The sequence below is a fragment of the Panthera leo genome, chromosome B4 (genome assembly GCF_018350215.1).
Source record: "Panthera leo isolate Ple1 chromosome B4, P.leo_Ple1_pat1.1, whole genome shotgun sequence".
Taxonomy (NCBI): domain Eukaryota; kingdom Metazoa; phylum Chordata; class Mammalia; order Carnivora; family Felidae; genus Panthera; species Panthera leo.
Window position 1 is genome coordinate 68,766,075 of NC_056685.1, and position 14,524 is coordinate 68,780,598.

General features: G+C 36.8%; 1 protein-coding gene across 1 annotated transcript in view; it reads left to right on the top strand.

Moving 5' to 3' along the window:
• The window catches only part of PDZRN4 (PDZ domain containing ring finger 4), a 363,161-nt gene that overhangs the window by 337,357 nt on the left and 11,280 nt on the right, over window positions 1-14,524 (top strand). Inside the window, exons 6-7 of the mRNA XM_042946263.1 lie at window positions 5,166-5,264; window positions 7,773-7,835. Of these exons, the coding sequence (XP_042802197.1) occupies window positions 5,166-5,264; window positions 7,773-7,835 (162 nt within the window). The remainder of the gene's footprint in view (window positions 1-5,165; window positions 5,265-7,772; window positions 7,836-14,524) is intronic.

A 14,524-nucleotide genomic window follows, 5' to 3' on the forward strand; every position in this document is an offset into this window, starting at 1 on the left:
CCCAAAACTAACATATAAATCAGAAAGTCCAGCCACAAATGACTGTAGGTATTTAGCAATGCCGTTAGTAAGCTAATCAATGGTCATTTCCGTGTTTGTCCAAAACTCAAGAGTCAGCTGTGAATAATCCTGGACTTCAGGGTTTTTATAAAGGTAAACCACATGATCCTAGCACCTAAAAGCAACTGTTTTCTCTAAAGATACAACAAAAAAATAACTGACATAAACAGAGATTTTCCCTAGTTTCCTCACATGCCATTGTTCTTTGTTTTAGATGGAGCAGGACTGGGTGAGAGGCCATTGAAAAACATTGTTCATACAGTTAGAATGATTTTCTCGTTGCCACAGCAGAGGTAACACTACATAATTGGAGTATCACTTCTCACATACCTTGAATTTGTTCCCTATTTCTATTCCTGGTCCAGAATTACTGATTACTGGCATCATGAATCTACCCTCTCCTGATTAACAATATAAACAAAATTATTTTTTTTGTGAAGGTATAAAATTCATTCAAAATGGGAAGTTTATCACTTCCTAAGGTGGCTCAAAACACACGATGAGAAGCAGACAACCTGGACCCAGAAAAATGTGATTTCTATTATTTCCCAAAGGATCTAGGAAGCTCCTAAGAGGAGAAAATTGGAGTATTAAAATCTGCCTACATTTCACAGCAATATCATTGATAAGGAAAAAGTAGTTGATGAAGGACTTGAGTTAGGGATGTTAGTGGAAAGATGTTACCATATGACCTTACTTTTACCCTACTGTCTCTATAGAAACATGATTTACTTACTAGTTGTAGCAACTTGTTTTAGATGTTTGGAGATGGGTGTGTGAGCCTGTTGTTGCCATAGTGATGTGGGTATTCCAGGATTTTGTTATTTATTTCTTGCTAAGTATTATACCTGGTTTCCACTATCAAGATAATGATATTGAAGCCATTTTTTCACAGTAGACTATCTAGCTTCCATTAGCTGTGGGAGTTAAAATTTTTATACTTCCCATTATTTCTTTGTTTTAAATAAGTGTTTTGTTGGAACAACTCAGCATGGTATTCCAATAGTTACTAATCAACATTACAAAATGTAAGACAATGATATATGATTAATACTAAGCTTGTATAGTAGTGCATCTGTTGTCGTATAAATATAAACCAGGAATATAAAATTAATAATAAAATAAAATAAAATAATAAAAGGAAGATATGGATACAATAGGCCCCTGTATCCCCTGTTTCCTGTGATTATCAGTTGACATCAATGACCATCCTGTCTGGCCCTGGTTCATCTTCAGACTTACATAGTACTGATTGCCTCTGAAATTTTCTCTTCATGGCTTGGACCTCAGAGCTCTTTAGGGTTTGGAAACAGTTTGCCTTAAAAGCCTTTGAAGGTACTTTCAAGCCGCATTCTTCCTCCAACAACACAGTCGTATCTAGAAAGCAAAAGTATGGATTGTTTTTTTCTTTTTAAGTTCCTAGTTTCTCGTTAGACCCAAAAATAAAATATGTAAAAGTTTCACAGTACTGTAGGGCAACTGATTTATGTATAAATCCCATTCTTTCTATGATTGGAAGGATGTTTCACGGCAAGCTTTACTAACTTTAACCTTCTACTCCACCCTCAGTTTCCATGCAATTAGTTTCTCACAGGATTAGAAACTGCTTTTATTTTTTAAAGGGACTTTATACATGTTCCCAAAACATAGCATCTTAAAGCACATTTGAGCCAGATGAATGTAGTTTTACCAGGTATGTGAAGTGACTCTTCTACTCCAGTCACAAATGACTTCAGGATGGTTAGCAGCACCATCGTGCATGTCTGGCTTTGATTCGTATACACCTGTGAATTGTCTCTGTGGAGAAAATGTACAGAGGTAGCATTTCACTTTTATGTTTTTCATCAAACAGCTTGCTAGTGACAGAGGGAAAGGTATGAAAGTTGTTAGGGAAAACATTCTCTATTACCAGGAGGTTGTTTCTTCAGAAGTCAGAGGCTTGTGTGCTTTGTGAAAGGAATACTAAATTAAACCTGTACTAGAGAATTTCTTTCAGGTAATCAGGATTTACAAAGCCACCTTTGCCTCATACAGACAAAATGCTCCACAGGTAGCTGCTTAGAAGTTATTTCATCATAGAATTAAAGTTACTTTGATTCCAAAATGTATGCTTCTGTTGTACTAATAGGAAATAGGCAGTGTCTGAAACATTCTCAACCAAAGAACTACTGGCAAGTCCACATTTGTTACTGGTGTCGGATGGTTTGTGGGATCCAGGAAATCTCACTTGAGCCTCCTTCAGAGCCTGGAATCCTACCACCACAAGTTTAGTTCTTTGAATTAAGGCTTTGTATTTCCAGTCTTTATTAGTATAAGCCAAACCCTAAGTGGGCAACATTTAAAATCATTATTGCAAGAATCAGACTCTTAACTATAGAGAACAAATACATGGTTGCCCTAGGGTGGGGGGATGGGTGAAACAGGTGATGGGGATTAAGAGTATTTTATTACAATGACCACAGAGTAATGTATAGAATTGTTGGATCACTATATTGTACCCCTGAAATTAATATAACACCGTATGTTGAACATACTAGAATTAAAGTTAAAAATCTAATGAAAAATAATTATTAGTGATGATCTCTTTAAGAAATAATTTGTCAATTTTATTTATATCCCAAGAGCTACTTGTGAGAGAATAGAAGATAACATTATATGCCCAATTTTTCTAGGGGATCGGTAAGATGGCAAACCTGAAATTCCAATGACTGCCTGGATAGGCATATCTCTAGGAACTCCACGCAGTTAGAAAGAAGTAGGAGGGTGCTGAGTGTCTTTAAAATGGGATGTCAAAAATAATATCAGAACAGGGAGGGGGACAAAACAGAAGAGACTCATAAATATGGAGATCAAACTGAGGGTTACAGGAGGGGCTGTGGGAGGGGGGAAGGGCTAACTGGGTCAGGGGCATTAAGGAATCTACTCCTTAAATCATTGTTGCACTATATGCTAACTCATTTGGATCTTAATTTTTAAAAATAAAAAATAAAATTGAAAAAAAATGGGATGTCAGAATGAAAGATGAGACCTATTCTACACTTTTGCTTAGGTCCAATACGATGACCATATTGAAAAATTATGTTGACCCAGGATCTTAGTCTTCTTTCCCTTGTGATTCTTGAGTAGATTCTTTGATCTGTGGCACTGAAATCTTATGGGTGGATTCTGCCTTTCTTATCTAAATAGATTGGTTCCATTTTATTGCAAAACATTTCATCGTGCCTCTTCTAAGCAAACACCAAAGCCGTGGCATGGCATTGAGAATGTAGAGAAAACACTCACAAAAGCAAAGCTCCTTCTACTAGTGTCTTCCCACAGCACAGGGAATTTCTCCCCTGCTATTGGAAGGACACTGAAAGTCAATGCATTTTAGTTTTGACTACAGCTCCTCATTTGCTTTAATTTAAAGGTCCCAATCTCAGTTCTTTATGGAGTGTTTAGGTTTCCTTGTAGGTCTCTTAGGAATCATAAGCTTCTTTACTCTTTAACTGTATACTGCACTGCTGTAATTGAAGCTCTTTTGTTGTTGTAATTTCTTCCTAATGTTACAGTTTCAGTCAAGTGTTCTTTCCCTGTGGAGGCATTAATTATGCCCAGTTTTGAAAATACCCTTGCTTAGTATATACTTTTTACTTCCAGTGCCAAATCATACCACTGGTTCCTATTCTTCCCCAAGGTGAAAGGGTTTACCACCTTTTTTCTTTACTGTTTAGCACTCACCATGCCCTTTTTCACCAGTTAGAAAGTCATTCTTCATAGTTTTCTGAAGTTCACCAATTTATGGTACATATCTCAGGACAGAGGATCTAAATTTTGTTTTGTTTGCTATCAGCTATGAAATTATTGGTCAGTAGAGCTTATGAGAGTCTCCCCTGGCTAAGGATTTACCTATGGTTTATAGCATGTCATTAAAATCAAATGGTTATTTTCCAATGGCAAAGCCTTCACTGAGATATCAAATTGAAAGGGAGGATCCTTCTTCAAATGTAGCAGAGAATAGTGGAAAATATCGTCTTGTTTGAAGTTAGGTGATTTTTCTTTTATTTAGTCCTGGTAACTGTTTCAGATAAAACACAGTTAAATGGATTCTTACTATAATCAAACTTAATAACCTTTTCATTCACATACACACATGCATACACACATACACACACAATCCATCTCCCACTAAAGAGGAAAGCCTACTTAATTATTTTTTTACAAAAAGTTATATACTCTTCATCCAATTAGGAACAAGTTCCCCATGATGAGAACATCAATTTGTCTTTTAGTGCTTGGAATTAAGCGATTTATCCTAAAGTCATCTGGTTCTGAGAGTAGTACAAGTCTATTTCATTATATAAAAATGAAGTACACTGAAATTTATTATTATTTTACTGAACATAAATCAGGAAATAGATTCAATATACATTACCTAAGGACTGACATTTCAAGCCCCTTAGCCATGTGTTTCAGTAAATGTGTTTCCATGTTCATTTACTGCTACATTTTGAATCATTGCCTCTGCCCATATGACTGCTGATGTCTCTCCCTTCAGCCTGAATGAACCCATTTCATTCCAAGGGTGAGAGCATCTACAAAATAATAGAAAACCTTGGCCTGAGCTACACAAAACACTTTCTTATTATCATACTGTACAAAACTCAAAAGAAGAATTGATAGAGTCCAATGTAGTATTTTTGTATTTGGACTTTGTTTTATTAAAATATAAATAAAATCACAGTAGCTCCCAATATTTTTGTGAACATTTCTCTGCCTACTTTGACAGTCTCCGATATTTTATTGATTCCATTTTATTGATTTGTGCATATTTTATATTTTATTGTATAATTTTAGGGGGTTTTCAGTTTATGATTTGATACAAAAGAATTGCACTTATCTCTCCAATTGTACAATGAAAATTTGAAACATTGGCTTGAATATACATACAGAAAAACACATTGAAGGTAAATTTGGGTGATCCTGGTAACATAAGTTAATTTCAAATGCTGGGCAATAATTATGAAAAGCTCCTAACATGACCCGGAGAGTATCAGTGAGTTCTCCATTCTGCTGTGGGATTTCTCTCTGAGATAAATGTCGTTCTGTGTGTGTTTTTCTCTCAGGAGGTCGAGCTGTGTCGTGTTAGCAGTCAAGAGAAGCTGGGCCTGACAGTCTGTTACCGAACGGATGATGAAGAAGACACGGGCATTTATGTCAGCGAGGTAAGAAATGCCGAGGAGGGTAAGGAGGGGGAGGGAGACTCTGAGGAATGGAGTCAAATGACTGGCAATGAGAAAATCCTTGGGAGGCTTGAATGTGAAGAATTGGCCATGTTCCAGTACTTGTCACTTTCAATTAGGAAAGTAAATTATGTTGCCCAGGTAATGTAATTATTATCAGCTTGTTTAATGTGGACAGTTTCACCACAGAATCCCAGTAAGGAAAAGTGCAAAAATGGGAACATTGCCTGAATTTGAATAAATTCCCCTAAGGATGCAGAAACTCAAGCAAAGTTTTCGATGAGAAAACGTTTGTCCTTCCATTCCCTTTATCAGTGCTGTTAACAAGAGCACTGACTAATTGCGTGTTAAATCTAATATCACCGATGTCACATATTTTACTCTGCTGGCAGGATTGATAAACTTGAATATCCAAGGAGTGTATCTATAAGTTTGTTTTATTCAACCCCATAATCACTGTCAGAAAGTGAGATACTTAAATGTGAAACACTCTGAGTGTTAATTACCTTGGAAAAACCGTGAAGCAAAATTTGTTATTATAGGTGACTTTTTAAGACTCCCAAAAGAATCATTTTGAGAGTAGTAGGGTGTAATTTATTTTAATGATATGTACACATGACTAAAAATTATATACATGCAAACACACATATAGATGCATGTGTATTGTCTAATTCCTCCATATATATGTATACACACACATATATATGGGTGAAACTGTCTATGTATGTATGTATATGTGTGAAAAAGAAGTTAGAGAAACTAGATACTAACTGATGTCCCATGCTGTTTCAAGTGTTCTTGGCCATGATCTTAAAATCATTACCTAACTTATTCAGCTTCAGCTTCCTCAACTAGAAACTTGGTACAATGCCTATCTCATTGCTTTTATAGAGGTGTTTAGAATATGGGAAAGATAACGTATTTAATGCACTTTGAAAACTACACAGCTCTATAAATGTAAATGTTACTCTTTATCACTTTACTGACTGGCTCCTGCAATGGAAAAATCTCTAGAGAATATTTGACTGATATACCTCTTTTAAGTGGACAGCTATGATAAGTCTTCTAATTATGGTGAGGAAATAGAGAGAAATACCTACAGAATTGTCCTTTGTAATATGTAACGAGGTACAGATGTTGACGTTAAGCACTAGGTTGATTACAGTTCTGCAGGTAAAGTTTTAGATTGTGAATGGCTTCTCAATAGGATACAGTTAATTAATCATGCCTCACTTCCCTCTAGTGAGTCTCTTATTTACTATTTAAATATGTCAGCTTAACTTTCCAGGGATAATAAAGAAGCCACAGGAATTGAACATATGTACTTGGAAGGAATATTTTCCTTATACATCTTACATGTAATTATAGTGTCTTTGTTCTTAATTGATCACTTAAAATTCACTTATTAGGTGGATAAGAAAGTAGTATCTAACATCTGGACAGGATGGATCAACCTCATGGCTATACTTGAAATACTTTGCTTGAAATAAAAGCTTTGATGTAATAAGTTCAAATAAATGGCTTAGAGCCATCATGTAAAATGTGATAGATGGTATTACCCCCAATGAACTGTGTTTGGCCCATTAAAATGTTGGTAAACTCTAAATAGAGTCTTAAATATCTATTTATTCTAAAATAACTTATAGTTAATAACTTTACCCTATAATGTAAGGTAGAGCCTAGTAATAATCTACATGGATAGGATTTTTTTTTCATTTTTTGAGCAACATCAATTATAAATCTCTATAAATTAATGTGCTCATGAGACAGAAATTTCTTTAATAAGTATGGACTTATTGTATAGCTGTCAGCTTTTCTAAGACCGCTAAACCAGGATTTAAAGATTACTCTAGTAGAAAGCAAATTTCCTGAGTCCAGAGAATTCTAGTATTAACATCTGCTAGAGATCATGTCCGCTGAAGACCATACCTGACGGTCTGGATACAGAAATGAGTGAATGGATGTAAAAAAAAAAAAAAAAAAAAAAAAAAAAAAAAGGAAAAAAGAAAAAAAAAAGGAGAAGGGAGAGGAGAGGAGAGGAGGGGAGAAGAAGGGAGAGAAGGAAGGAAGGAAGGAAGGAAGGAAGGAAGGAAGGAAGGAAGGAAGGAAGAAAGAAAGAGAAAGAAAGAAAGAAAAGAATAGAAAAGAAAGAGGAGGGAGGGAAGATGGAAGGAAGGAGAGAGAGAAAGAATGGAGGGAGGAGGGAGGGGTGGAAGGAGAAAGGGAGGAAAGAGAAAAAGGGAGGGAGAGAGAAGAATGGTCTTCAAATTAAGTTCTGCTCTAGTTCTCTTTAATTGTATTATTATTAATCCTAAAGTAGTCGATTTATATTTTTAGAATCAGTGATATTTGACAGAAAAATTTGACATGCATTGTGTAAATCAGTAGAGAATTTTGAACCAGATTACTAAACATATTTTTAACCATATTTTTAAGTTTCTGGGGAAATACTGCATATCCAGTTGAAGATGTGTGTTTTCTCCATTACAGGTAGATCCAAATAGCATTGCTGCCAAAGATGGCCGAATTCGAGAAGGGGATCGTATTTTGCAAGTATGTGGCATAGTCATTTCCTCTAGTTTCCTACTATTTGTTCAGTAGTTTCAATTCTATTTAGTTTTTTATAAAAAAACTAGGAAAAGAATTTGTCTTTTCTAGATATTAACATTCACAAAACACGAAGCTATCATGTAAAAATGTTTTTAAAATGAGGATGGTATCATTCATTAAGAATTATTAGCTAATAATTAGTGATTGAGGCATCATCTCTGGACTTGGATAACTCCTCTTCAACTTCCAGCACCACCACTTACCCGAGCACATTACTTAACCTCTCATCGTAAGCCTGTTTCCTCATCTTAAAATATGATAATAATAAAACGTATTGTTGCAAAGGTTAAATGTGATTATGCATGTGATATGCTTCGCACACGGTGTGGTGAGTAATAAACATTAACTTGTATTACTACCAGCAGCAGCAGCATCAGTTACTGCTGCCTTTTCCAGAATAAATTAGGTAAACATGGATTCCTGTGTTCCATTGCTATGTGAAAGTCTGGAAGTCTGAAGAATTTTATTTGTTGCTGGGGACGGGTGGAGGGGAACACCTTCTTTTCCTCATGGAAATGTGAAAACATAGAGACTATTTAAATGTCAGTTTAAAGATGATGAGCAGCTCATAAGAGGGGAGGTGGAGCTGGTAAGAATTCCAGGCCAAATTAGGAATAACCCTGAATGCCAGTTTCCGCCCTAAACCCACCTTGACCCCCTCTGTCTCCTCTGAGTCCTTTCCCATGCAGAATGGCTACAGAAAGACACACAACTCCCCAGCTTTTGTGTCCAGATTAATCCAAGATAATAACAGAGGCCTGTCAGGGTTGAGTTTCACTGCAGATCACAACTACGAAGTGGGGAAGATGACTTAAAAGCCGAAGTGAGGGAGCTATAAATTGTTAAAACATTCCGCATAGCTTTTAGTCTTTGTGATAGACCTACAGTTCCCATTTCTCCTTCCTAAATGCAAACCCCTGAAGAATGTTTCTTTGCATTTGACGCAAATGGATTCAACACTGTGCCTAGAATGAAGGCTTCAAAAATAGACAAGATGCCATCCCAGCATTTGGGGCATTCCAGGGGTAGTTAGGAAGACAGCTGCATACACAGATGATTACGATGCAGTGTGTGGCATTGTCATGATAGAAGTGTGCTCACGCTGCCCTGAGCACATACCAGAAGGTTATTCTGCCCAGCCTTCTGTTAGTCTTTCCTTTCTTCGGGGTACAACTCACTGATTCACAGCACTTCTTCATACCCTTTCTCTTCTCTAGCTAGATGCTGCGGAACTCCTTTTCCATCAAGGACCCTCTGCTAAGGCTCCAATTAGGAAAGAATAAAAGTATGAAATAGTGGTCATTCATGGTCCTGCTAATTTTTCAGAAACTTCAAGAATATGTAACTTCTATTTCTATTGCTCCCTAAGTGGCGACCTGTAGTTTAACAAAATGGAATGTGTCATAGGCTATATCAGGGGAAGGGAAATCAGGTAACCAAGGCACAGTCTTGTTTGCTACCATATTTTCGATGTCTTTCTCAATCACACATGAATAAATGAATGAATGAAACATAGGTATTTAGTGGAAAAGGTAATAGGATAGATGAATCAAATATGTAGTAAAGCTTTACTGATACAGTCTCATTAAAAAATAAGGGCACATTTTTTTGTGTGAATCACCCAGATAATGAAACCTCCAAACATATTTTATTATTATTTTGATTTGGAAGTAATTATAAATTTATTGTTCACCTTGTTGACATCTACAGTTGAAAACACTCAGTTGAAAAGAATGTAACCTTTTTTTTAAATGTTTGTTTAATTTTGAGAGAGAGCACAAGCGGGGGAGGGGCAGAGAGGGAGGGGAACAGAGGATCCAAGGCGGACTCTGTGGTTATAGCAGAGAGCCCAATGCAGAGCTTGAAGTCAGGAACCAAACTGTGAGATCATAACCCTGAGCCAAAGTCAGATGCTCAACTGACTGAGCCACCCAGCTGCTCCAAAAAGAATGTAACCTTCTTTTGATGCTCAAGGGTCTGTTGTGCCCAGCAGTCATTGCACAATGCAAGAATACAACAAAAGACTCAGTGGCTAAAAGGTCTGGAAGATTTTGTGCACCAATATAAAATCACCATAGTTGGCTACGTTTTCCGATGTGTCGGGTCTATTTTTTGTCATGTTTCTCTTTGTTTCCAGTCATCACTCCTTTCTCTGACCATCTACTCTCCACATTTGACACCTTGTACTGCACCCTCACTGGCTCCCTTCCTAATCCAGCTAACCACTGCCTCATAAGGTAGATATACAAATGCAGTTATTAAAATTGCATCTATTAGTTCTCAGAGTAGAGGTAGATCAAAATAAAGTACATGTGTTTTCATATGTGCATACTATATATTTTGACACTTCCTTATTCGTGGCTATATTAGAGGCAGATAAAGTTTTCCGATACAATATTTGCAGGATAATAAGGCATTCCTTAATGGAGTGGGTTCATTGAAGAAACAACAGCAGGATTGACAAAATTCTGTTGTCTGCCTGATTACTTTATATTCAGTGACAAATATGTCACACTTAATGAACAAATACATGTCACATTAAAAAGCCTAGAATTCAAGTCTATTTGCACACACAGAAAACAAAGAGTCTTAAGGGTAATGCTGAAATTATATTAAATAAAACTGTGACAAAATTGTACCCATAGACAAATAGCTCCCATATGGTTGATGAGGAGATTATGGGATACCCTGTAATGAGCAATTAATGACTCCTGTCTCAGGGAGATGAGAGGGAGAGAACGAGAGGATTTACTTCTTATCCTTGGAGTTTCCTGGCTGGCTTTTATTTAAATGAATCTCTTTAGGGCAATTGTGGTTTTAATTTCCTGTTCATGATGACCTAAGTAGAGTATTTCTATGGTCTGGTCCTCATTGTGAAACTAAAATTTTCTAAATGTACTGTATCATGGGACCTCACCCAGTGGCACCACCCACACAGATACATCGGATTGGCCCAAGGTAAGGATTGTACAGAAGAAAAACCATCAACCACTTTCATGAGAGCATGTTCTAGATCTCATGTGTTTTTCTTCTTCAAGCCATCAAGTGTTCTGTCTTCCATGCCATTGCCACACACTTGTGGTATCAGATGTGTCCTCAGGAATTAATATGGGGAAGTCCTCTCACAAAATTGCAATGCTGAGTGAAGACAAGCATTTCTGAGCCCCAGAGAGAAAAGATTAAAGACAACATACGTGATCAGAGTGCTGTATTCTCATTTTCTCCTTGGGATAGTGAGTGTAGCAATATTGCATGTCGCAGCCTGATCTCATGTTGGCCAAAAACGTCAGCCATGTTCCTAAGGATTACTCTGACAAAATCCTGCAAAAGACTCAAGCAGTGGAACAATAAGACTTCAAATGAGCTTTCTCTCTCTTTCTCTGCCCTACACCTAAACTTATTTCCAGCATTTGTTCCTACTTTTTTACTTTCTTCCCCTTAGATAACTGTTCCCCCCCCTCGACTTCTGTTCTTTCCACTTCTATATCTCTGTACATTATTCACCTTCTTTCCATACTAAAATATAAGCTCACTTGAAATACATCGTTCCTCTTTTGCCTTAGATCCTGGGTTTTCAAATACATTCCATAGGTGGTGCCAAGAATTTTAGTTGCCCACCCACCTCTGGTACTTGCTAATATAGGTAACGTAAAATTTGGCACATTCAAGCAAAAAAGCTATATTAAACCATCTCTAGGCTTTTAGGGTTTTGCACACATGTGCGCGCGCACACACACACACACACACACACACACACACACACACACATATACACACACACTCACGCACATACAGCAGATTGGGCCCAATGTGAGATTTTGGCTGATTTGTAATACCATGAAACTCTTCTAAGCCAAGGCAATATCTGCTTTGAAGTCAATGTTTACATATGCCCAGACACAGATAATAAGACAAGACCTATTTTCTAGCACAAATTTTCCTCCTTGTAACAAAAGGTACATGTTGCCTTTCTCCTGGTTCTCTTTCCCTCTCTTTTCTTAAAATTAAAGTCTTCCATTAAACTGTGTGTCACACTGACACATCTATCTCATCTCCTCCCTGTGATTCTCGGTCCTTCACCTTTATATCTGCCTGGTGTTGTCATGCACAGCAAACTGCCTTCCCACGAGCAGCCCTGTAGCCACAAGCCATCCTTCAGGAACAAAAGCAAATGAAGGTTGAAAGCTCTATCTGATTCCGTTCCTCAAATCTTTTCATTCTTTGCTGAAACCCATGGCTGCATTTCTTGCCCCAATATCAGTCTGGGTGTCAAACTCATGTCCTGAGTTCAATAGGATCTACCAACCGGTGGGCTAAAGACACAGTTTTGAAAGAGGAACGATAAATTACATTTCAACACCAGATTTCTATGGTGAATTCATTTCATTCCACCCATGATTCTGGGTGTAAATGTGTTTCTACAACATGGGATCTGTCCTTTCAGGACAAGGCATAGTGTGAGGACTGGAGACCATAGCTCTGGTCATGCTGAGTTCACAGAGGAGACAGATGAGTACCAACTGTAATGGGGCTGAAAATCTAAAACAACCACATTGTTTCTTGATGGTTCTCGAAGAGTTAAAAATACATATGAGATAGATGCATAGAGTACCAAACCACCTTTACTACTATGGACTTAATTATTGTGCATGAATTTTAATATATTTGCTCTATTTAGAAGAAAACAATCTTTCCTGTATGGAGGATTGAAATATAGACATCAATGATGTTATAGTAGTAATAATAATACTAGCAAGAACAGTAACATCAATAGCACTACGTGGCAACCTAGAGCACTTCCTGTTTACCAGGCACTTGTTTCAACCCTAGACATGTATTGACTCGTTTAATCCTTACAAGAACACTCTGAGGAAGGCACTAGTATCTGCACTTTCATATAGGGACCATCATAGTAACATCAAATAAACATGAATGAAGAGTATTTAGGATAGTGGTAAATGAACTTCAGATGCAGAATTTAGATGTATATACTTGAGCAAATAAAAGTAATGAGAATTAGATTTCACACAGAAAAGGTGAAGAGAAGCTGTGGGAGAACATCCACCTCCATCTTCCTAGGAGCAAACATGCCAACAGTGGAGGGAAGATGAATGATTAGGTCCGTGATTAATACACAAATAGATGCATTGCAGATACAGTGTTAAGAATTACTATGAAATGGACGTAAACCCCCAAAGCTCAAAGAAAGTAAACATTTTCAAGTCCTTATTTTCAGACTACACCGAATTGGGGAGGGGGGAGGTGTAGTGGAATCCATCACTGCCAATTTATCTTCATTTGAGAAAAAGCCTTGGATTCAGTACAAAAATAGCTTTTCAGATGTATATTTATGAAAAACCACAAAACACCCTTTCCTATCATTAGTTACCATTTTGGAATCCTAGCTTCTGTTTTCTAATTTGATGAGTTTTATTGTGAGTTGCCAAAAAAAAAGGAAATGCGCTTGAAACTTGTAAAAGCTGAATTTCCTATCCACATTTACAAGTGAAAAACAAAGGTGATATGCATTTGATCAGAGTAAGAAAATACAACATATGGTTGTATGATTCCCCCCCCCAGACTCTTACTTATTTTCTGCTTTCTTTGTGTTCAGTATGTATGATAAGAGTCTAGGAATAAGAATAATTTACTGTGGTCCAAAGTTGAGATTCCTGGGCTTCGATAATTATATGTCCTTGTGTATCAGCCAGAATCCCAGAATCATCCAGAATCCCAGAATCCCAGAAATAAGGAGAAAATTCTCACTAGTCTACTTCATGCTTTTCAGCAGAAATCCGTAGTGAAAAATGTTAATTATTGAAAAATTAGTCAGTACAGCCACATTTTCTATTTAATTTACTGAAATAATTAATAGTTATTTTAGATAGAATTACTTGACCTCTTCAACTAAAATTTCTTTCTGCATATTTTGATTATGTGCTATGGATCAAAAAATCTCATTGTCTCCATGGATTTGAACAATCAATAAAATAAAATAAATATAAAATATCCAAAGAAAGTCCAGTTAACTTGGAGCTAAATACATTTGAACGTGAAAATGTTGCTTACCATACAAACTTCAGGAATCTTATTTGCTGTGTCTGTAGAACTTAGAAAAAGGAAAAATATATGTGTGTGTATCTATATATATCTATATATAGATATATTGAATTCCACTGGAGTCTTTTTAATCCAAAGTTTACTCAAGCTTGGTTTCTTTCAAAAAGCCATTTTTACTCTGTATTAATTTTTAAAAAGGTAAGTATACTTAAGAGATGAGCCTTAAGAGATTTCATTAGTTTTGTTGTTTGAGGAAATGGATGAATCTTAGAAAGAGCTGGAGTGTTGATGAGGATGTTACCGATGCACTGTTCCTTGTTTTGATTATTTAAGCAATTGAAAGAGATCCTGAGAGTGATTTGGGGCAACTGAGTCAGACCCACACAAATATGAGATGATTAAATGAAAATGCAATCAGCAGTGGCCTGGGAGCATTGCCTGGTGAGAGATAATACTGTAGCTCTCTAATTGGCTCATAGCAGGCATGCAGGATGACGGATTTCAGTTGTGGTATTGCCAGTCCTGCTTCTCCCAGCACTATTATCTCAGAGTGACACTTCCATTACTCTGAG